Genomic DNA, 25,088 nt, shown 5'->3' with positions numbered 1-25,088 from the left:
ACACACACACACACACACACACACACACACACACACCTCTCTGTCTCTGTCTCTGTCTTTCTCTCATTCAGTCTCTCACTCTCTATATATACTCCCCCCTCCCCTTTCGTTCTCTCTCTCTGTAACCCACCTGTGGATCCCCTACCTGGGCGAGGGGGCGGGTTCAGTGTGTGAGCACCTGTTGTTGTAAAGAGAGAGAGAAAAAAGACGTGCCTTCGCGCTCCTCGGTCGCCCCTTATCCAAGAGGGAGGGAGAGAGCGGTTGTGCTTTACTTCCGTCGGTTCCTGCTTTTATGACGTTTGTGTGTGTGTGTTGGTGAGTGCGTCCGACCGTGTGTGTTTGTAATTCCCCTTCCCTTGTGTCCTAAGCCTCCGTCCCAACGCTCCTCCACGGCTCCTGAAGGACTCCGGGAAACCAGAATTCCTCCCCAGGTACGTGTCTCGTCATTTACCCGACCGCACACCTCCACCTCCACCTCCACCGGGGCACCTGACTGGAGGGACCGGGCACAGGGGTGGGATCACAGCACCAGGGTCTGGTCACTAGGTCGACTCCTACTGGGCACATGAACTTGGAGCTGATCTGATGAGATAAGGAAGAGAGGGAAACCTGTGACTTGACTTGAGGAAATATGGCCATGGCTGTGGTTATGGTGGACCACTGCAGTGATGTGATGTGGCTTGAGGATATGAATGGGTTTGTGGTGGAAACTGAATCGTTATTAAACTATAAATAACCTATTCATATCACTGGGCCAGGCATCGTATATGTGTGTGTATATATATATATATAGAATACAGCATTTAATTGCAGATGTTTGGATACATTATAAGTTTCTCTCTGTTGTATTAGGAGCATCAATTTTTCACAGATAGTTCACTGAAACTTCAGCCTCAATCATTTAAGCTAAATTGTTTTCATGTATAAAGTTCTGGAGGCTTTCAATCTTGTGGTTGTTTAAATAAGATGTGACCAACATGGGGGTGTCTTTCATGTATTTGGACATTCAGTGAACGATGAAGTGATTCCATCGAATGATTCTACCGATCCAGATTAAACTGACGTGAATGGCAGCATTTATCAAATGTTTACGTATATTATAAAATGTATACATTTTTGTGTTCAACCCAGCGAGAAAGAGTATGCAGACTGAAGTTTAGATCCGGTCAGATGATAGCTGTGACTCTGAGTTAGTAAAGAGTATGTAGACTGAAGTATAGATCAGATCAGATCAGATGATAGCCGTGACTTTGAGTGTATGAAGCCATAGGAGCAGCTCTATGATTCTGGACGGATTCTGCCTCACCTTGGACGGCTGGCTTATCTACAGGCAGGTGCTCTGAACGTACTAAAGGTCGAAGAAGAGAGGGAGTGGCCGCCATCTCATGATAACCAAGCCATATAAGCTCTATATATTTATAAATGTACGAGGAGGTCATGGGTTCATTACGATTCAAACGTCGTTTAGATTCAACTTTTCTGGGATAGGTAGTACGAAGTTCTTCACTAAATATCTCTCTACCGATTCACATACTTCTATATTGAACCGACTACCTATCGATCTACCTACCTCACTACGTCTATATCTATCTATCATTCTATCTACCTACCTAGCTACCTCTATATCTATCTATCGATCTATCTACCTACCTAGCTACATCTATATCTATCGATCTATCTACCTACCTTGCTGTATGTCTCTCTGCAGCTCTTTATCTATCTGTGTGTCAATCTATCTCGCTATTCATGCCTACCTACCCGCCATTTTGGTCCACCCATCTGTTGAAGTGAGGTGACATCTTGACGTCCCTGCTCTCTTGCCGCTTTCAAAACAGCTCGGAGGTTCGGAAGCTCTTGCGTGTTTACGTACACCTTCACTTCCGAAACAAAGTGTTCAGGAAACGCCTCTCAGAAGTTCTTAGGCTATGGCATAAAACCGGTTTGTGAGTGAGACTAGACTTCATAGCAACAAGTATGGATGCCCGCAGGAACCTCTTTGCGCTTCTTTGCCGAATCAGATGAACAGTTATTAGAACTGCTTGCGATGGTTGAACATGAGCGAAAAATGTATCAGGTGATGTTTATAATTGTAAGCTATATCGTAATGCAAACGTTAGAATGGATGTTAAGTTCGCTCTTAGTGCTTGCTGCAAGTTCACTTTAGTCTATCAATGAAATGGGCAGCAATTGTTGTGACGTGATCTCGGAGGATTTGGGTTGCTTTATTTCCACACAAATCTTTGAACTCAGACCCAACAGAATGTTCAAAGCACTTTCCTCCGAGCTTATGCTCCGAACCTCCGAACCTCCCGGAAACTCCCGGACATCACTGTTCTCTGTTTACGTGTAGTATGACATCACTGTTCTCTGTGTATGTGTAGTTTGACATCACTTTTCTCTGTCTAGGTGTAGTATGACATCACTTTTCTCTGTCTAGGTGTAGTATGACATCACTTCTCTCTGTCTATGTGTAGTATGACATCACTTCTCTCTGTCTAGGTGTAGTATGACATCACTTCTCTCTGTCTAGGTGTAGTATGACATCACTTCTCTCTGTCTAAGTGTAGTATGACATCACTACTCTCTGTCTAGGTGTAGTAGGACATCACTGCTCTCTGTCTAGGTGTAGTATGACATCACTATTCTTTCTTTATGTGTAGTATGACATCACTGTTCACTTTATAGGTGTAGCATGACATCACTGATCTGACCATGGGTTCATTGTTGACATACTTTGAGTCCCTGTGTGGGAAAAAAAGGGAAAAAGGTAAGAAGCTCCCTCCGTGTGTGTGTGTGTGTGTGTGTGTGTGTGTGTATATTATTAGCATAGCCGAATTATAGCATGTGATTATACTATTGCTGTTAATATATTTATTGTATTATTGGCATAAGTATTAGTAGTAAAGTGTTCCTATTATTAACTGTATTATTATTATAATTAGAAGTATTAGCAGCTGTAGTCATTGATTTGTATCCTCACATTGTTTCCTTATTCATGATGTCACTTCCTGTTCAAGAGGAAGAGCGGTACATCCATGCCAACAACCGACCTCTGAACCTCCCCTATCAGTACGCTGTGAGTGGACAATCTCTAACCAACCATAACCAATATAAACCTTTCTTTCTGAGATGAACCAACTGTCGCCTCCTCCCCATCTCGCCTCCCCTCACTGGCCACTATCTCTACTTCCTGTTCCGTATTGCAATGATTCTTTATTAGTTGGCGCGATCAGCAAACCCTCATGGCACCACCGTGTCTTCAGTTATTGAACATTGTGTTGTGTATGCTCAGCTCATTCAGCTTAGGGTCACCATATACGGTTCATTTAGACATCTTTCTCTCCATCTGTTTATCTGGCCCATGTATATAGTTTGCTTAATACCAAGCAGGAACATGAATCACTGCGCTGAATTGAATGGCCCGTGTTCCATGTAGCACACATGTACGTGCACTACAGCGCGTGTACATGTATGTTTGTGTGTGAACTACAGCGCGTGTACATGTATGTTTGTACGTGCACTACAGTGCATGTACATGTCTCTTTAAACATGCACTCTGTTCTTCTTTCCCAGGACAATGCCATCAGGACCTCTAAGTACAATGTCTTCAGCTTCCTACCGCTCAACCTCTTTGAACAGTTCCAGAGGCTGGCCAACGCCTACTTCCTGGTCTTGTTGATACTGCAGGTATGTTTCCACACCACCAAGCTACCTACCTAGATACCTATCCATCAACCTGCCTGCCTACCTACCTACCTGTGTGTGTGTGTGTGTGTGTGTGGTGTGTGTGTGTGTGTGTGTGTGTGTGTGTGTGTGTGGTGTGTGTGTGTGTGTGTGTGTGTGTGTGTTGGTCCCCAGTTAATCCCTGAGATCTCGTCCCTCTCCTGGTTCACCACGGTGGTTCCTCTCCTTCTGGTTCTCACCATGACTGCCGTCAAAGACGCCAGCGATGACATCGTAAGGGACGGCAGATACTATTTATTACCGCCATCATGATGATCACGATGATAATAAACACTTGTTATGTTACTTGATGTATTCATAAGTTGATGTATAAAATGTATCTTTTACTATTATCATTATTATGGTGATCCTTGTCAATTAAGGTAGATAACAGAAAGTACTGCTTGTATTGGTACTTGTAATTTCATCGACACCATCGCTTAGAGGCAAACTTCCGCTTTATTGATCAAAGCGAATAGTCTTTGGTTTATGGTTGAATTGGGTGAACGATGAATTCATGACTTCACCTGGTAATTTTCCCGACAAATCAGAACCGGCACAGAAGCGACAAGCAGGTGAACAACCGTCGTGTGGACGTCCTCATCGATGGAGAGTGAGTCCCCACTTTCAAAGTCTCCAAATCCCTGGAAGTCTAAAGTTCACTGGAGTGAAAATATTCAAAACATGCTGCTTGCGCATGTGTCTCTATGCGTGTGTGTGTGTGTGTGCGTGTGTGTGTGTGTGTGTGTGTGTGTGTGTGTGTGTGTGTGTGTGTGTGTGTGTGTGTGTGTGTGTTATGTCTTTCTTCCTTTTTAAACATGCTTCTTGCATGTCTTCTCCTCCCAGACTACGGAGTGAGAAGTGGATGAATGTTCAGGTTGGAGACGTCATCAAACTGGAGAACAACCAGTTTGTTACGGTGAGTACGGATCTCTCTGTCTGTCTGTATGTCCGTGCGTTCATGTATTTGTCACTCTAAGTCTGTCTGTTCATCTGTCTGTCACTGTGCATCTGTCTGGCCGTCTGTGTGTCTATCTGGCCGTCTGTCTGTCTGTGTTTGTGCGTCTGTCGGTCATTGGATGCATGTCTGTCTGTCTGTCTGTCTGTCTGTCTGTCTGTCTGTCTGTCGCTTTATGGCTGTCTGGCTGTCTTTCTGGGTCCGTCTGTCTGGCTGTCTTTCGGGGTCCGTCCGTCTGGCTGTCGTTCTGGGTCTGTCTGTCTGTGGCTGTCTGTCTGTGGTTCTGTCTGACCATCAGTCTCTCTGAATGTCTATCCCAGGCTGATCTGCTGCTGTTGACCTCCAGCGAGCCTCTGAACCTGGTCTACATAGAAACGGCTGAGCTGGACGGGTATGGCATCACTTTTTATTCTACTTGTTTATTCTAGTGGTTTTTGGGATGCTGGAGGACTTAAATGTGCAGTGGAAGGTCTACTCGTTTTGATATGGATGTATGACCCCCAGACATGTCGTCCCTGGTCCTAAAATAAGACCATCCTTTAAAGCAGGGATACCCACACCTTTTGGGCTTGCAAGCTACTTTCAAAATGATCTACCTACATAAAGAAATGCTCAACATCTATTTATTAATATAAACTGAGTCCATGCTCTGATGACTTGCACTGAATGGAGTCAGCCAGGGTTGCATCGTCCGGACAGTAGCTGCTGGTAGTTGTTCTCAAGAAGGCTTTCAAATTACCATCAGTCATAGTTGAAAGGTATTTGCACTTGGTCAAGTCAAGTCAAGTTTATTTGTATTGCACATTTCATATGGTATACACTGACTCTCAGACTTAATAATCTTCATGTGGGAAAAGGCTGACTGGCATAAATTAGTGGAGCCAATAATGCAGTCAAGGAGGTAGCATTTGTCCTCATGGTTGGACACTTTTCCTTTGTGGGTAAGTTCCAAAATGATCCATGAGCCCTGCACTTAAGCTCAACATCAGCTTGCAAAAGCAAGTTTTTGTCAATCCAGTGGTAAATGCCTGACGGATGAAACTTCATTTATATATACAAATGAAATTAAAAGAAGCATCACAATGCTTTTTTTTAAATCTCATAGTGTTTGAATTGGAGCTAAAACAGTGGGTTCAGTTACACTTTTATAGCAGGTAATATAATGCCGGGATCTGAACTTTCTGTCGTGTGTGTGTGTGTGTGTGTGTGTGTGTGTGTGTGTGTGTGTGTGTGTGTGTGTGTGTGTGTGTGTGTGTGTGTGTGTGTGTGTGTGTGTGTGTGTGTGTGTCTAGGGAGACCAACCTGAAGGTGAAACAGGCCCTTACGGTGACAGGAGATATCGGCGACAGCATCCCCGGGCTTGGAAGCTTCAAAGGTGACACACGCACACACACACCAACTGTAAAGGGTCATTAAATAAAGTTTAAATAAAGTTGTTGCTACTAAGTGGTGTGTAATAAAGTGTGTACCATTTCCCTGCTTTAATATGAATAGATTTGTCAGTCAAATTTACTTTTTTGGAGGACTTTTATTTTGAAATGTGTGTTCCCCACAGGGGAGGTGCGCTGTGAGCCCCCCAACAACCGCCTGGACAAGTTCAAGGGCACGCTGACTGTGAACGGGCAGACGTACGCGCTGGACAACGACAAGGTGCTGCTGCGAGGCTGCACACTTAGGAACACCGAATGGTGCTTCGGCCTCGTCGTCTTCGGAGGTAAAACACTGAACCCTGCAGGGCGCTGGTGGTACTGCGTATAAAATAACTGCTACTGATAAGTAGCACTGATAAGTAACATCTAAAAAGGATTATGTTATGTATTTTGTTGAGTTGTGTACTTATAGTATTCCAAATGTTTCCGACAATGTTCAAACCCAGAGAAATCAGTAAATCTGTAGATTGAAGTTAGCGGTCTGTTATGTCTGAAGTGGTTGCATGTCAAAGGCTTACTTACTCACTAAACACGATCTCTACTGGTAAACATGCCAGTAGAGATCAAACTTATCGATATGATAATTAAATATCAGTCTATTTTACGTCAGTTTAACCTGACAGATTGCTAGCGGGAGAAATTACATATCATACATTTAACAAACTGTCACAGTTCTTATCAAATGTTATTATAACATCTTAGGTACTTTTAAAGGGGATCCCCCACACTGGCACACCTCTCAAATGAGAGAGTAGCTTCTGATCTTACGTGGGTTGTGAAAATACCCAGCATGCAACATCCCATCGGTTACTGCAAAACAATAGGAAACAGTTTGACCGATCATTAACGATGTCAATGGTCCAACTTTTCCGGGATTTTGAACCCATAAATAATCCATAAAAATATTGAGATGACTTCATTTTCTGTCCATGTTTCCTGTCCTCAGGTCCGGATACCAAGCTGATGCAGAGCTCTGGGAAGACGGTGTTCAAACGGACCAGCATCGACGGCCTCATGAACGTGCTGGTTCTGTGTGTAGGTCACACACACACACACACACACACACACACACACACACACACACACACACACACACACACACACACACACACACACACACACACACACACACACACACACACACACACACACCCGCTGTTGTTACAGGCCGGCATGTGGCTCAGGAGGTAGAGCGGGTTGGCTGGTAACTGGAAGGTTGCTAGTTCGATCCCCGGCTCCTCCTAGCTGAGTGCCGAGACACCTCACCCTGACTGCTCCTGATGAGCTGGCTGTTGCATGGTGGACTCCACCGTCTGTGCATGAATGGGTGAATGTTAGGCAATGATTGTAAGGCGCTTTGATTGGCCACTGGTTAGCAAAGTGCTGTATAAATGCAGTCCATTGACAATTCTCTTTTATTAAATAATGCACTAAGGGCTTTTGATGCATCAATAAAGTTGGAGTGCCCCTCTCCTCTCCAGATCTTTGGCTTTCTGGCCGTGATGTGCAGCATCCTGGCGGTGGGTAACGCTATCTGGGAGGTGAGAGAGGGCTCTGTGTTCATCGCCTTCCTCCCGCGCCCGAACGGCGTCAACGCCGGATTCTCCGCCTTCCTGACCTTCTGGTCCTACGTCATCATCCTGAACACCGTGGTGCCCATCTCGCTCTACGTCAGGTTGGTTCAGAAGCCCCCTGGTGGTGGACAATATAATTACTTTATACTAATTAGTGTTTAACTTCGAGGAGGATTCCAATTTGAGTTCTTTCATGTTAATCTTGTCATTTGTGTGGTTCTTAGAATAGTAACTGGTCGTGAAATTTTCCATTTCCATTTCCAAATATTTCACTCTGTGCTCATTAACAAGGTTGGGGTTCGACGCTCTCTACTTCATTTCTATCTTTCTTTTAATTTTGTATTTTTCTTTTCTCTATTTCTACTATCCGCTTAACAAAGTATTGGTTTGCAACAACCAGCATTGCATTGTTTTAGCTGAGGTTTTAGTTATTTTTTAGGGCAAAAATGATCACTGAGATGGCAACACGGACAACGATGGCAAAAGTCATGCCTCCTCACAAAGTTGCCTCTATTAGATGCTGGATCTGTTATCAACTTTTACAAAAGATAACTTCTTGAAACCAGGTTTCTTCTATGGAGTTTAAAAGAGATGCTTTGGATGACACGACACTCTGGACTACACAGGAGTCCATTTATGCTAGTTAAATATTTGGTTCAAAGAGTATATTGTTGGACCTAAGTGTAGCACTAGACCCTGCCAGCCACACCCAATAAGTGGCTCTGCTGGGCTCCTCTGACACGCAGAACAAAGGTAGACGTTGTAACACCAGTTGATTGCAAGTTTGCAAAAGGTAACCCGCAGAGCAGGGGGAACATGCTAAATGCTGACATGACACAGATGAGAGGAGAACTCTCCTCTCATGTGTGTGTGCGTCTGTGTCTTGATTATCCAATGCACCACAGGTGTGCAGCCTCACTCAGCCCCAGAGTCTAATCAGCCTGACTCAGGCCAGGTGAGGCGGCTTCAACCCGTCAACGAACACACATCTGTGTCCCAAACGATTAAAATGTTGCCTGAATAGGCTGCATTGGGGAGAGGTTGACTCATGGCTCACTCTAATGTTTACAACAAACACTGCCTGCCGAGGTTCCTCCAACGAGGCAGGTTTTGAGGCAGAGTGAACATATCCTTGGTTTGTCAAGATGTCCCACAATCCCCTGCACCTGCTCAAAAAAAAAGCCGAAAAAAGCCCAGTATTCTTGTAAAAATCTAAGTTATATCAAATAAGAAGCTTGCTACTGCTTTTGCTACAATTGATTTTGAAAGGACTTTCTGTATTTTTGCGACACCATGATGTAGTGACTCATTATGTTGCCTTTGAAGGCTGTCTCAATCCAGACTATTTTACTGCTAACTTCATACAAAAATACAGCCTCCACAAGAGGCTGCCTCGATAGACGGCATGGCAGCAGACAGACCAATGCTTCATTGAGACTGGGGAAGTGAGAGTGGAAGTAGACTTTGGGGAAGTGTCTGGAGAGTGGAAGTAGACCTTGGGGAGGTGTCTGGAGAGTGGAAGTAGACCCTGCCACACGCCATCTAATTGGCTTTGCTGGGCTCTTCCGACACAAAGCACAACAGGGAGATGATGTAACGCCATTATTGGCTAGTTGGCAAAAGGTAACCAGCAGAGCAGGTGGTCCGTGCTAACGTGTGTGTGGGTGTGTGTATTAGCCAATGCACCACAGGTGTGCAGCCTCACCCAGATTCTAATCAGCCTGACTTAGGTCAGGTGAGGCGGCCTCAACCAGCCAAACACCACAATCCTCACATGGCTTTGAATTGATTTAGAATTTTCTGACGTAGAAAAATCACTGCATTGGTAATTGGTCACAGATAAAAATGTAACTTCACTTACTGCTCTTTGTGACGCCAGACTAAACCCTGACACTAATAAGGTCTGGTTCTCTTGGAGTTAAGTGCAGCATAAGACAGATTTATCACAAGTTCCTCATCGTCTTCCACATTGAGTTGGTCTGTCTGACTGCGTCCTAAGGAATCATAATGTAATATATGTCCTTTAAATATATTACAGGGAGAACTTTCTCAGTCAGTCTGGAGAGCCTCATATATGTTTTGGTGTTGCACAAGGAAGTTGTCTTAGTCCTTTACTATTCTCAGTGAATAAGCTACTTCTTGGTTACATTATCACCACTGTAAACTAAAATAGCTATTGGGGTGTTAATCCAAACATACATCTCTGTTGAACCAAATTATACTAATGCTACTGTCAATAATGGATGAGCAATAACTTCATAAAGCTTAATGAGGATAAAATTGAAATCATTGAGATCATTGAATCATTGAAAACATTGAGTTGGGCTTCAAAACAACAGGGACTCCCTTGATTTCTTGGACTCAGATTTGATTTGGGTCCCACATTAGCAAGGTGACCAAAACAACCTCTTTTCATTTCGGTAAGATCGCCAAGGTACAGCCAGCTTTAACTCAGTTGTATGCTCATGCTGAAGAACTGATCAAGCCTCCCTAACTGACTAACTGACAAACTGTACACCCTAAAGAGAACTTAGGTGTGGGACAACAATATTGGCGCTGCTGCCTTTATCAATTATTCCCCTAAACTGTCGAGTAGCTTACCTCAAGAAATCAGGGGAGCTCAGTAAACATCTGTAGCCCCAAGTTAAAACTCTTTGATTAAGCTGTTAATTAGCATTTTATAAGAACAATGAATAGCTTTCAATTACTATTACTCTTTGCTGAATTTATGTATTGATCAATTATGGTTTAGATTTTGATCTTCCTTTTTCTTTATTTTGCACTGCAGTGTGTCGTACTTTGCTAATGCTTTAGACGTCTAGAGTCTACGGGTTTTGCGCTGTATTGTACAGCACTTTTATGCTGATGAATGCAGCGGCATTATCTGTATGAAAGATGCTACATAAAAAAGCTGATCTAAAGATATCATCCTCATTATTTTCCTTATTAATAATCATTTAATATAACGATTGATTTGTGTGTGTGGGTGTCCCACCTCAGTGTGGAGATCATCCGTCTGGGCAACAGCTTCTACATCGACTGGGACAGGAAGATGTACTACCCCAAGAGCGACACTCCGGCACAGGCCCGGACCACCACACTGAACGAGGAGCTGGGCCAGATCAAGTACATCTTCAGTGACAAGACCGGGACCCTCACCCAGAACATCATGACCTTCAACAAGTGCTCTATCAACGGGAAGTCCTACGGTAGGAGCATCGGGGAAGTCTCCCGCCTCATGCGGGAATAGGTCGGCAGGAGGTAGAGCGGGTTCACTTCTAACCGGAAGGTTGCAAGTTCGATCCCCAGCTCCTACTAGCTCAGTGTCGAGGGGACGCCTCAGCCTGACTGCTCCCGACAAGCTGGCTGTCGCCCTGCGTGGTTGACTCTACCGTCGATGTGTGAATGAATCGTTGTAAGATGCTTTGGATAAAAGCATCAGCAATATCCCTAAAATGTAGATGCAAATCAATATTGGGATTTAAGCTAACCATTCAATCATATCATTATTTATTAATTTTTTGGGAGAATATACCAAAAATATTGTCCAATCACATTTGGAGGTATTGGTAGAAACTTTATTTATTTTGTTGAAGATACAGCATTTTTTTGCACTTTTTTGATATTAGAAAGACATATATTCTTTTGGGTTGAAACTTAATGAATTCATGTTTAAATCGTTTTTTTTCTTTTTCCCCAGGGGAGGTGGTTGACTTTACGGGACAACGAGTTGAAATTACGGACGTAAGCTGTACAATTCTTCGCCATTCATTCCAACATCGTGAACTGCAGTTGCAGTGTTAGTGTTAAAGTATAGTAGCGTTAAAACTTGCGGGAAAAATAAAGTACTGAACTGAACTGAACTGAGTGGTCTCCTGGTGACTACAGAAAACCCAGACGGTGGACTTCACCTGGAACGAGCTGGCCGACCCCAAGTTTGTGTTCCACGACCCCAGCCTGGTGGAGCTGGTGAGGGAGGGGGACCTCGCCGCCCAGCACTTCTTCCGTCTGCTGGCGCTCTGCCACACCGTCATGCCCGAGGAGAAGACCGAGGGTGAGGACCCTCTCTGGTGCCCCCCCCCCCGGGATTGCTCCAGAGTGGGCTGCCGTTAGCATTAGCATTGTATATACAGTCTGCTGCTGTTTGGTCTGCTGTGTTGATCATTAGCGTGTTTCAAGAATGAAAAGGAGAAAACTTTATTGATTTGATAGGTCCTGAGACCAAAGTAAATCAGATGCCCTCATCAACATATGTGCACGAGGTGACCGTGCCAGGGCTTTCTCCTAAAGGTGCAAAGTGCTATGTCAATTAATTAATAATTACATTTCACATGATGGACATGATATCCTATACAATTAAAACATAATACAGGTGCATCTCAATGAATTAGAATACTGTGGAAAAGCTTCATTTCAATATTTCAATTTAAAAAAAGTAATACTGATATATTATATAGATTTATTACACCAAAAGTGAAATATTTCAAGCCTTTATCGTTATTAAACTTGATGATTAATCAGCTCATGAAAACAGTTTTCATGAATTAATATACAGTATGAGTTTCACTTTTTAAATTGAGTTATTGAAATTAATTAACTTTTCTACAATATTCTAATTCATTGAGATGCACCTGTATATACCAGGATGCCCCTGTCTCTCCCCGACCACCAACAGCAGGAGGAGGAGGTTGTTGTCCCCCCTCCTCACCCACGGTGCGTGTGTGTTCCAGGGGAGCTGTACTACCAGGCCCAGTCCCCAGACGAGGGCGCCCTGGTCACGGCCGCCAGGAACTTCGGCTTCGTGTTCCGATCCCGAACCCCCGAGTCCATCCGCATCATGGAGATGGGCCAGGAGGTGACCTACGACCTCCTGGCCGTGCTGGACTTCAACAACGTCCGCAAGAGGATGTCCGTGATAGGTGAGACAGGACCACATGTTAGACAGGAGGAGGAGGGAGACAGGTGAGACAGAACCACATGTAAGACAGTACATACAATAGGTGAGACAGGACCACATGTTAGACAGGAGGAGGAGGGAGACAGGTGAGACAGAACCACATGTAAGACAGGAAATAGGTGAGACAGGACCACATGTTAGACAGGTGGAGGAGGGAGATAGGTAAGACGGAACCACATGTTAGACAGGAGGAGGAGGGAGACAGGTGAGACAGGACCACATATAAGACAGGAGGAGGAGGGAGATAGGTGAGACAGGACCACATGTAAAACAGGATCAGGGAGATAGGTGAGACAGGACTACATGTAAGACAAGGACGAGGAGGGTCTATAGACCCTAGAGTCTAGGGTCTATAACATATAACCGCGTTGCCTGATTACAGTTTAATTCATTTTTCCCAATTTACGAGCTCTCCTTTTGAAGAATAATCACCACTCCATTCGTTTCAATGGGAATCGCGACGCTATGCTTTCAACATAAAGTGTACATATTTATAATTTGAAATTTGTCCCAGCCTTTATACCACAGACACTATAGGGTCTATAGCATATAACCGCGTTTTCTGATTACAGTTTAATGTAACAGTAAGCTAACAAAATCGCTAATTAACACCGCAACTGCAAACTAGAATTGCAATCCCTGAAGGTATTGCGGTGTGAATGCTAACGCTGAAATGCTCCGCTCTACTGCTGAAGCTGCACGTTGAAGAATCGTTACAATGAATCTAGGACATTTGCTGAACATTTTGAATGTAGAATGAAGTCTGTAGAATGAACTATGAATGAGTTGAATGGTTTTGAAGTCATACTGCTAAAGTCTGCTGACGCTGAAATGCTCTGATCTACTGCTGAAGCTGCATGTTGAATCAATACCCTGAATCTAGGAAATCTGCTGAACATTTTGAAGGTAGAATGAAGCCTGTAGAATGAAGACGCTGAATCTAGGAAATCTGATGAACATTTTGAAGGTAGAATGAAGTCTGTAGAATAAACTATGAATGAGTTGAATGGTTTTGAAGTCATACTGCTAAAGTCTGCTGACGCTGAAATGCTCCGCTCTACTGCTGAAGCTGAATGTTGAATCAATACCCTGAATCTAGGAAATCAGCTGAACATTTTGAAGGTAGAATGAAGCCTGTAGAATGAAGACGCTGAATCTAGGAAATCTGCTGAACATTTTGAAGGTAGAATGAAGCCTGTAGAATGAAGACGCTGAATCTAGGAAAATCTGCTGAACATTTTGAAGGTAGAATGAAGCCTGTAGAATGAAGACGCTGAATCAAGGAAATCTGCTGAACATTTTGAAGGTAGAATGAAGCCTGTAGAATGAAGACGCTGAATCTAGGAAATATAATAGCAAGATGGTACTAATGCAGCTGAATGTTTTAATGTTTGAATGCTAACCTCAGCGCTAACGGTAAGGTCAACTCAAATGTCAGCGCTAACGCTAACGTCAACGCTAACGTCAGCGCTTATGGCAACGTCAATCCTAACTTTAGCGCTGACGCTAACGTCAATGCTAATTCAGCGCTAATGCTAACGCTAACGTCAACGCTAACGTCAACGCTAACTCCAGTGCTAATGCTACCGTCAGGGATAACGTCAACTCAAACGTTAGCGCTAATGCTAACGTCAATGCTAATTCAGCGCTAATGCTAACGTCAGGGCTAACGGTAACGTCAACTCTAACGGTAACGTCAATGCTAACTCAGCGCTAATGCTAACTTCAGCGCTAATGCTAACTTCAGAGCTAATGCTAACTTCAGTGCTAATGCTAACGTCAACGCTAACGTCAGCGCTAATGGTACCGTCAATGCTAACTTTAGCGCTAATGCTAACGTCTGCGCTAACGCTAACGTCAACGCTTACGTCAACACTAACGTCGGAGCTAAAGTCAGCGCTAACGTCCGCGCTAACGTCAACTCTAACGTCACTGCTAACGTCCATTGTTGTAGTCCATGACAAAGACTACACTACCCTCCACCACACTGGCTTTAACCAGATTCCAGAGTGGTGCGCTCGCCACTGATTGTCAACGAGCAACAGCTGTGGAAAACGGTTAACGAATCCGGAATAAAACTAAAACTGTGAATCTCAAAAAACGATAAATGATATCGAAATTATGTTTGAATATTATTGAAGAGACAAATGTGTAAATCTGTTTAATTCTTTGAATAATGGTAAACGGTTGAAATTTGACCAAGTTATGAAGGTTTGAATGTTGGAAGGGTTGAATCGAGTCAAGGATGAATCAGCCTCATTTGAATATCGACTGTTGGAGACCACTGATTGGTCAACGAAATGTTGCCATGGCAAACGGTTAGAGTGAGAGCAACTGAAAACGAATCCGGAATAAAACTAAAACTGTGAATCTGAAAAACTATAAATGATATCGAAATTCTGTTTGAAGATTATTGAAGATACAAATGTGTAGATCTGTTTAATTCTTTGAATGATGGTAAACGGTTTAAATTTGACCAAGTTATGAACGTTTGAATGTTGGAAGTGTTGAATCGGATGAAGGGTGAATCAGCGTTTTTTGAATTTTGAATGGGAGTGAATGGGGCAATTTTCGGTGAATAAAGTTGAATATCTCGGGAATTATGAAGAATATCAATAAGAAAATAATAGCACGCGATTCCTAATGGAGCTGAACGTTTTAATGTTTGAATTAAGTTTCTACGTTGAAGTATGGCGAAGGAGTTGCACGACAAAAAAGTGGCGGAATAATAAAAATAAATACGTAGGATTTCAAAGCTGTGAATGCTAGCAGCATTCACACCAATTAACCACACAGAGATAACCATGCAACCGGTGAAACAAATTTGCCTTTTGCCATCATTCTGCTCGCGCATCCGCCGTGTTGATAAACAAATAATCCCCCTATACAGCTGATAGCATTATTATGAATGCTGTTCTAACCTCTATGTGTGTGTGTGTGTGGTCACCAGTGCGTAGCCCCAAGGGGAAGCTCATCCTGTTCTGTAAGGGGGCTGACACCATCGTGTACGAGAGGCTCCACCCTTCGTGTTTGAAGCTGAAGGACACCACCACCAGCCATCTCAATGTGAGTATGAGTACCATAGGATCGGTGAATTGGGCATCGTTATGTACTGAGAGAATCCAAAGATGGACTGTATGTGGGAGGACTTGTTCTCTACTTTTTCTCTATTTCATCAGTCATTGCTTATCATTCAAATATTTTAAGTAGGCCTAAAGTATAGTATGTTGTAGAAGTTCACGCTAAATTAAGCATTCTTATGTATATACTCAATATATAGAGAACTATATATCAATATATACATCTCTACATATATATTATAGATAATATTCTATTCCCTTCTGTGAATTAAAAAAATAATTATACACGCTTTAACATTATCAGAATCAATATTTACTGTGAATATTTACAGGTGCATCTCAATAAATTAGAATATTGGGGAAAGTTAATTAATTCAATATTTCAATTTAAAAAGTGAAACTCATATGTTGAACAGATTCTCAAAACCCAAAGTTTAATATTTCAGGCCTTTCATTGCATCAATCTTGATTATTGTGGCTTACAGCTCATGAACACACAAAATTCTGTAAAATTTGAATATTTCACTTGGGAGTTTCACTTTTTAAATTTAATTATTGAAATTATCAACTTTCCCACAATATCCTAATCCATTGAGATGCACCTGTATACTGAATAACCAGCCTATTTACTGTGGAGGTACAACATCTTCCCTGGGTTCAATGTCTCCTGAACACTGTCTTGTTTGTGTGTCCAGGAGTATGCGGGGGACGGCCTCCGCACACTGGCCCTGGCCTACAAGGACCTGGACGACGACTACATGGAGGACTGGAGGCGGCGCCACCATGAGGCCAACATCGCCATGGATGGCAAGGAGGAGCGGCTGGACGAGCTGTACGAGGAGATAGAGAAAGACCTCATGGTCCGCTCACTCACTTTGTTTTACTTCTGTTTGAGTTCATCGTTATTAAGCAGGATAGTCTCGCTGTCGGTTAATGTATTTTGAAGCTGAAATGTTCTGGGTTCGAGACACCCTGGGTTCGAATGACCATTTTTAAACTGAATCAGGCAGAGAAGAAGAAAGACGGCTACTTTGTCCGGCAACCGTTTTGATCACAGCTTTAAGTTTAAAATGTATTCATATAAATATCTTTTTTTTTTGGTTTTTGGGGAGCAATTCTACTGTGAAGTGGGTACACAGGCTTTAACAGTGTACACTTAAAGGTAGAGTCGTTTTTTCTGACTCCAGTGTGTGTTGTGGTTCCAGCTTCTGGGAGCGACCGCGGTGGAGGACAAGCTCCAAGATGGCGTCCCACAGACCATCGAGCAGCTGGCTAAAGCCGACATCAAGATATGGGTGCTGACAGGGGACAAACAAGGTGGGGAAAAGAGAATGGCGATAATTCATTATGTACATTATTGGAATGTTTTAAGCGCCAAACATGCCAACAGTCGCAGTTCCCAAGCATACCCCGGCAAACTCCCTCAAACAGAGGGAGGCGCCGGGCCATCTGGTAGGATTGAGGTTCTGGGAGGTTCCGGAAGGCTCTGGTCTCAGCATGTGTGTGTGTTGCCACAGAGACGGCGGAAAACATCGGCTACGCCTGCAACATGCTGCGGGAGGACATGACGGAGGTGTTCATCGTCGCGGCCAACACGGCGGAGGGTGTGCGAGAAGAGCTGGAGTAAGTAGGACCAGTGGCGGATCTTCCATTAGGCAAACCTAGGCAAGTGCCTAGGGCCCCAACCAAATCTGTCTTTATTAGGGGCCCCCAAATCTGACCCCCCCAGCCATTACTTATGTAAAGTAAAAAAGAAAAACACATTTCTAGTAGAAAAAAATAACAAAAATATCAACATAATGCCGAACTAAGGCCTAAATAATAATTTTCCAGCACACATGCCCCCCTCCATTGTGCATTGGACTAGTCCAGAATATGATTACGTAGTAACGCGCGCAGCGCGAAATAACTTACTTCAAACCAAAGCAGAGGGATGCAACTCGGTGAAAATGAAGCGGCGGAATTATGATAGTTGTTGTGCTAAACGAAAACAAAAAGCTGTCTTTGTGTTTACAAATGCTTTCTGTCTCTCACACACACACACACACACACACACACACACACACACACACACACACACACACACACACACACACACACACACACACACACACACACACACACACACACACACACACACACACACACACACACACACAGCTTTGCCACTCACTCAGTCACTCACTCACTCACATACTCTCTCTCTCACTCACACACAGACACACAGACACACACACACACACACACACACACACACACACACACACACACACACACACACACACACACACACACACACACACACACACACACACACACACACACACACACACTGTTTTACTCACATGAAATGGTGAAGGCAACAGGGAAAATGGACATTTGAAGATGGAGAACTTAACCACTTGCACACCTAAACACCTCTCTCTCTCTCTCTCTCTCTCTCTCTCTCTCTCTCTCTCTCTCTCTCTCTCTCGTTTGAGTAATAAACATGGAATTTTGGCAAAGGCTGGAGAAATCTGAAACTGATTTTACTGTGGAGAGTTGAGTGGCAGTGCACTATGGGTTTATTGCGATTCTAAGAGTATTGGGATGGTTAGTTGTTTTGTGTACGTGTTTCAAAAATGAGGGCCCCATGTCTATATTTTGCCTAGGGCCCCAAAATGGCTAGATCCGCCCCTGAGTAGGACCGAGGAGAGGAACCAGGATGGCAACCCAACAGGACTCCCTATGCTACTCGGCATGACTGACTGACTGACTCCCCTGTCCTCCTGTGTTGCAGGAAGGCCCGGAGGACGATGTGCCCAGACGCTCCTGATAAGCCCGTGGTGGTTGAGGCCCGGGCCGGCCTGTTCTGGCGCCAGAAGACCAGGAAGGTGGAGGATGAGGCTGTGAACGGAGAGTACGCGCTGGTCATCAACGGACACAGCCTGGTATGGGAGGCAACTGCTAGGAAGCTAAATTAACTATTCATGTGTTGTGTTCTACAATCTTTTGGCTAATCCTCTTTTGATCTTGGCATCTTTCTCTCATTCTTTTACACTCATCTTTAAACATCTGCCTATGCATCTCATCAAAGGCGAGGCCATTTATTTTCTTAGGTCCATTTCACCCCATAGTGCACTAAAGCGGAAAGAAATCCCTAAAGCAAAGCTATAAACTTTAAAATAAAACACAATTGCGAACATAATGCTCTCAGTGGTCAGTCAGCATGTCTAAATCAACCATTAAACTCTGGGAGCGGGAGTCCCTCAAACGGTTCCTGTAGTTGGTTCGTTCCCTGGTGTGTTGGGGTGAGGTGTCCCCTAACTTCAACTGCTCCTGGCATTTGGTTGTTGCCTCACACGGCTGACACCACTGTCGGTGTGAATGGGAGCATAAACGGGTGAATGTGAGGCACTAGTTGTAAACTGTTTCAGTGGGTGTAAATTCACTCAAAGCGCGACGTCACCACATCCATTTCCTGTTTTGCAAACGTCATTACCCACAATTCCTCTCCCAAGGCGTACGCCCTGGAAAAGGACCTGGAGCTGGAGCTGCTGCGGACGGCGTGCATGTGCCAGACGGTGATCTGCTGCCGGGTCACGCCGCTGCAGAAGGCCCAGGTGGTGGAGCTGGTGAAGCACTACAAGCAGGCCGTCACGCTGGCCATCGGCGACGGAGCCAACGACGTCAGCATGATCAAGGGTGAGACTGGGGGGAAGCCCGCCGCCTTATGTGATAGCATGAGAGAGGGTGTGGATACATTCTCCCAATGTAGGAGCCTTTTGATTTACATGCCACTCGACTACATGATGATGATTTCTTGTGCGACTTTTTTTAAAGTAAGAAAATCCCATATCTAAGTGTACGTTAAACATGTTAAATTCTAAACAAACCTTACTCTCCCTGACTCCGCCCCAAGCCCTCTTGTTTCCCCATCCTCTCTCTCTCCTCGCGCCACCCTCCTCTCTGTGCCATGTCCTCTCTCTTTAAATGCCCCGCCCCTACCTACACAACTGCCTGAGGACAGCTGAGGACATCACAATCTGTGACCTTTAAAGGAAACCCTCAAACATACCTATTTAATACAGTTTTCTCTGAATCCCTTTTATTTAATTTTTTTTATTTGCATTCTATTGTAAAGCACCTTGGATTGCAATTTTGTATGAAAGGCGCTATATAAATAGTTTGATTTGATTTGATACATATGCTCCGCCCCTTCTAGCGGCCCACATCGGGGTGGGGATCTCCGGCCAGGAGGGCATGCAGGCCGTGCTGTCCAGCGACTACTCCTTCGCCCAGTTCCGCTACCTGCAGCGCCTCCTGCTGGTGCACGGCCGCTGGTCCTACCTGCGCATGTGCAAGTTCCTCCGCTACTTCTTCTACAAGAACTTCACCTTCACCTTCGTCCACTTCTGGTACGCCTTCTTCTGCGGCTTCTCGGCACAGGTGAGTGTGAAGCGTGACGGAGTGGATTCAAAGGGGTTATCTGGTTGTGGTCCGTTTTTATTACCTGCTGTCATTCACACTTTGTCCAGTAGGTGGCAGTCGGTTTTCCTGTGTAGCTAGCTTTAGCAGTAACTTGTGGAGGAGGAGGAGCCTACTTTGTGGCCTGTGCCTCTAATGATGAAGGATGACTTATTGAAACGAAGGACACGTTAAACAGTTAAATTCCCAACGAAGGCCCTTGTGAACCTGAACAAACATTCAGCCAATGAAATTAAGCCTTGCGTGTGTGTGTGTGTGTGTGTGTGTGTGTGTGTGTGTGTGTGTGTGTGTGGTTGTGTGGTTGTGTGTCCTCCCCTGCAGACTGTGTACGACGAGTGGTTCATCACTCTGTACAACCTGGTCTACACGGCTCTGCCAGTCCTCGGAATGAGCCTCTTCGACCAGGTACGTACGTGTTGTTGCTGCTATGTGTCTGTTGGGGAACCAAGCCAAATAATTGTAATCTTGTGTACAATAATGTAATAAAAGTAATTCTGATTGTGATTGTGGTTCACGGTGCGTGCAGGACGTGAACGACCGCTGGAGCTCCCAGCACCCCCAGCTCTACTCCCCGGGGCAGCTGAACCTCTACTTCAGCAAGAAGGCCTTCGTACGCTGCATGATGCACAGCTGCTACAGCTCCCTCATCCTCTTCTTCATCCCCTGGGCCGCCATGTACGACACGGTGCGCGACGACGGCAAGGACATCGTGGACTACCAGTCCTTCGCCCTGCTGGCGCAGACATGCCTGCTCATCGCCGTCACTATACAGGTGAGGGTTGGTTCATTTCAATAGTTGTTCCTATACAACTGGCTGAGTCTGCTTATTTCAAGCCCTCCACGTCATAACATTGCAGCATCACCACCACCGCGGGGAAACTCCCGCCACACACAAAGAAATTTCTAAAACAGATAAATGGCTATCGTAAATAATAGAATAGAGGCACCACAAATTTAACTTAACAATGGTGAGAATGCACAGGGAGGTAAAGGCATAGGTGAGGTCGTACCAAGGTCATGTCATATTTGGGGGAGGTAATAAACAGTGAGGTTATATACAGGGGAGGTAATGAACAGTGAGGATATATACAGGGGAGGTAATGAACAGTGAGGTCATATACAGGGGAGGTAATGAACAGTGAGGATATATACAGGGGAGGTAATGAACAGGTTTGGTCAAATGCAGGGGAGGTAATGAGCAGGTGAGGTAATATACAGTGGAGGTAATGTACAGGTGAGGTCATATACAGGGGAGGTAATCGGCAGGTGTGGTCATATTCAGGGGAGGTAATGGACAGGTGAGGTAATATACAGTGGAGGTAATGTACAGGTGAGGTCATATTCAGGGGAGGTAATGTACAGGTGAGGTCATATTCAGTGGAGGTAATGTACAGGTGAGGTCATATCCAGAGGAGGTAATGTACAGGTGAGGTCATATTCAGGGGAGGTAATGTACAGGTGAAGTCATATACAGGGGAGGAAAGGAACAGTGAGGTCTTATACAGAGGAGGTAATGGGCAGGTGAGGTCATATACAGGGGAGGTAATGTACAGTGAGGTCTTATACAGGGTAGGTAAGGAACAGTGAGGTAATTTACAGGGTGATTTAATGAGCAGGTAGGGTATGTAAAGGGCAGATAATGTACAGGTGAGGTCTCATACCGGTTAGATCATATATGTGATGTGCTGGAATAGAAAGAGAAATGCGTGAAAGGTGTGAGCTGAGAGTGACCTGTTATCTTTGTGTTTGTCCAAGCTGAGTCTGGACACCCACTATTGGACAGCGGTGAATCAGTTCTTTGTGTGGGGCAGTCTGTCTGCCTACTTTGCCATCACCTTCACCATGTACAGCAACGGCATGTTTCTCATCTTCACCTCCACCTTTCCCTTCATTGGTGAGTGATGTGCCCTCTGCTGGCTACGGCCCTGAACAGCATCTCACAACCGCAAATACAATCATGTACCATATGAGCTGAGGAAAGGGGTGGTAATGTCAGCTAGTGTATGATGGAGATGATGTCAGAGCATGTGGGAGGAGTTGAGATGATGTCAGAGCATGTGGGAGGAGTTGAGATGATGTCAGAGCATGTGGGAGGGGTGTAGATGATGTCAGAGCATGTGGGAGGGGTGGAGATGATGTCAGAGCATGTGAGACGTGTTGGGATGACGCGGTTCCTCGACAGGCACGGCGAGGAACTCCCTGAACCAGCCCAACGTGTGGCTGACCATCCTGCTCACCTCCATCCTCTGTGCTCTGCCCGTGGTCGCATACCGCTTCACACTCATCCAGCTGTGGCCCACCATCAACGACAAGGTACAGGCTACTGGACCATACGATATGCACTATGTGAACTATACTCTAGATATGTACTGTATGTACTATATAATATATATATATATATATGTACTGTATGTCCTATACACTAGTGATGTACCATGCTCTAGATTTATACTATGTACTACTCTAGATATGTATGTACTATACTAGATATGTACTGTATGTACTATACTCTAGATATGTACTATGCAATATACATAAGATAAATACTATTTTCTATACCTTAAATATGTTCTACGTTTATTATACTTTAGATATGTGCTGTATGTCTATACACTAGCTATGTATGCAGCAAATGTCCATGCCACCCTCCATTTAGGTGACTTATTTTGGGCTCCTTCAGACAAAGGACGCAGGGTGGGGGTCTTAAAAATGGGTGTATTGCAAAGGTGTGATAATGAACATGGAAAGGGTGATCCGCAGCCATCCGAGTGTGTGTGTGTGTGGTGTCTGGTTTAACCTATGCACACTGATGCTCAATGTGCAACTGGTGTGCAGCCTCACCCAGCCCCAGAGTCCAATCAGACTCCGTCAGGTGAGGCTGCATAAACCAGCCATCATCCCCACAAACACTTGCACAATGTACTTTATATAAGATATGAATGCATGTACAATACAGGAGACCATACACTAGATAAGATGCTGGCAGGTGGACAAGTGGCTGGGTTTATGTTTTAGCTGACTATAACAAAAGTGTGTAAAGACCCAACTGCTTTTATTATTTTCCTTCTCATCTTCTCCCACCTCCCTCTCTTTCCCTCCTCCCTCTCCCTCCTCCTCTCTCCTCCCCTCCGTCTCCCTCCTCCTCCTCTCTCCTCCCCTCCCTCTCCCTCCTCCTCCTCTCTCCTCCCCTCCGTCTCCCTCCTCCTCCTCTCTCCTCCCCTCCCTCTCCCTCCTCCTCCTCTCTCGTCCCCTCCGTCTCCCTCCTCCTCCAGGTGAGACACAAGGTGCGTAAGGAGGCGCTGCCGGCTCCTGCTCCTCGCCGGCCCCCAGTCAGACGTATCAGCACCCGGCGCTCCGGCTACGCCTTCTCCCACGCCCAGGGCTACGGCGAGCTGGTCACCTCCGGCCGCTTCCTCCTGAGACGCCCGCAGAAGATCCGCACGGCCCTCCTCTTCCCCCAGTCCGACTCCCCCCTCTCCCAGGGCCAGCCCCAGCTGTACCGCCCCATCACAGCCCTCAACAGGGTCCCGGAGGAGGAGCAGCCCGCCCAGCAATCCTAGGGGACAGAGGAGGAGGTGGCACAGTGCTCCTAGAGGACAGAGGAGGAGGTGGCACAGTGCTCCTAGAGGACAGAGGAGGAGGTGGCACAGTGCTCCTAGGGGACAGAGGAGGAGGTGGCACAGTGCTCCTAGGGGACAGAGGAGGAGGTGGCACAGTGCTCCTAGAGGACAGAGGAGGAGGCGGCACAGTGCTCCTAGAGGACAGAGGAGGAGGTGGCACAGTGCTCCTAGGGGACAGAGGAGGAGGTGGCACAGTGCTCCTAGGGGACAGAGGAGGAGGTGGCACAGTGCTCCTAGAGGACAGAGGAGGAGGCGGCACAGTGCTCCTAGAGGACAGAGGAGGAGGTGGCACAGTGCTCCTAGGGGACAGAGGAGGAGGTGGCACAGTGCTCCTAGGGGACAGAGGAGGAGGTGGCACAGTGCTCCTAGAGGACAGAGGAGGAGGTGGCACAGTGCTCCTAGGGGACAGAGGAGGAGGTGGCACAGTGCTCCTAGGGGACAGAGGAGGAGGTGGCACAGTGCTCCTAGGGGACAGAGGAGGAGGTGGCACAGTGCTCCTAGGGGACAGAGGAGGAGGTGGCACAGTGCTCCTAGAGGACAGAGGAGGAGGTGGCACAGTGCTCCTAGGGGACAGAGGAGGAGGTGGCACAGTGCTCCTAGGGGACAGAGGAGGAGGTGGCACAGTGCTCCTAGGGGACAGAGGAGGAGGTGGCACAGTGCTCCTAGAGGACAGAGGAGGAGGTGGCACAGTGCTCCTAGAGGACAGAGGAAGAGGAGGAGGAGAAGTAAGGAGAAAGCAGTCTGCTCCTAAGGTATGGATGAGAAGTAGGTGAATCTGTAGGTGGAGGTGGATGAGGAAATGGACTAGAAATCTTCCCTTATGGGGTCAGGGTTGTCTTCGCGGTTAATGTGTTTGTAAACTACGTCATTTCAATGGAAAAGAGGTGTAGTAGACACATTCACAAAGGGTAGGATAGTGTATTAGTTCAGACGTTTGACTCCCAGCTGAAAAGGTTCTGGGTTCAAACCCCAATGTCTGCTGACTGAGTAGGCACCGTAGAGCTACCTGCTCCTTATTGGCGTCTTGAAAGAATTGGTTGGTGGGTTTCACTGAAAGCAACTTTCTGCTTTTATGACCAAATAGATTTGAATGACGAACGCAAGAACATGTCTCCAGCGTGTCTCTTTGTTGACACCCCCCCTGTCCACAAATCCTTGTTTTAATTTCCTTGGCAGTATTGACTGATTGACGGCAGAGGAAAGATTTGACAGAGAATTTAGCTCAGAAAATGTGTGTGTTTCGGGGTGACCGTTAACCAAATTATTACATTTCTTGTGC

At 45.4% G+C, this 25,088-nt stretch overlaps 1 protein-coding gene across 1 annotated transcript; it reads left to right on the top strand.

The window, feature by feature from the left end:
- Positions 1-90: 90 nt before the first annotated feature.
- atp8b5b (ATPase phospholipid transporting 8B5b) lies at positions 91-23,859 on the top strand. The gene is made up of 28 exons (XM_030341794.1): positions 91-431; positions 2,686-2,767; positions 3,018-3,076; positions 3,574-3,687; positions 3,859-3,957; positions 4,275-4,336; positions 4,570-4,642; positions 5,002-5,072; positions 5,974-6,056; positions 6,237-6,395; positions 7,058-7,146; positions 7,593-7,786; positions 10,686-10,894; positions 11,386-11,429; positions 11,574-11,739; positions 12,416-12,604; positions 15,593-15,708; positions 16,418-16,582; positions 16,928-17,039; positions 17,240-17,345; positions 18,502-18,652; positions 19,223-19,406; positions 19,927-20,150; positions 20,511-20,594; positions 20,716-20,961; positions 21,945-22,083; positions 22,372-22,502; positions 23,462-23,859. The coding sequence occupies exons 2-28, from the start codon at positions 2,713-2,715 to the stop codon at positions 23,747-23,749; spliced, it is 3,612 nt and encodes a 1,203-aa protein (XP_030197654.1). The 5' UTR covers positions 91-431; positions 2,686-2,712; the 3' UTR covers positions 23,750-23,859.
- The last annotated feature ends 1,229 nt before the right edge of the window (positions 23,860-25,088 follow it).

This window comes from Gadus morhua, chromosome 19 (assembly GCF_902167405.1).
Source record: "Gadus morhua chromosome 19, gadMor3.0, whole genome shotgun sequence".
Taxonomy (NCBI): Eukaryota; Metazoa; Chordata; class Actinopteri; order Gadiformes; family Gadidae; genus Gadus; species Gadus morhua.
The sequence above is the reverse complement of the archived record's forward strand: the minus strand, read 5'-3'. Positions and strand labels throughout refer to the sequence as shown.

Excerpts from the sequence above, each read along its gene's own strand:
- atp8b5b (XM_030341794.1), top strand. The coding sequence starts at position 2,713 with ATGGGTTCATTGTTGACATACTTTGAGTCCCTGTGTGGGAAAAAAAGG. Across the intron at positions 7,147-7,592 it reads TGAACGTGCTGGTTCTGTGT|ATCTTTGGCTTTCTGGCCGT; the intron begins GTAGGTCACACA and ends TCTCCTCTCCAG. Across the intron at positions 17,346-18,501 it reads GGTGTGCGAGAAGAGCTGGA|GAAGGCCCGGAGGACGATGT; the intron begins GTAAGTAGGACC and ends CCTGTGTTGCAG.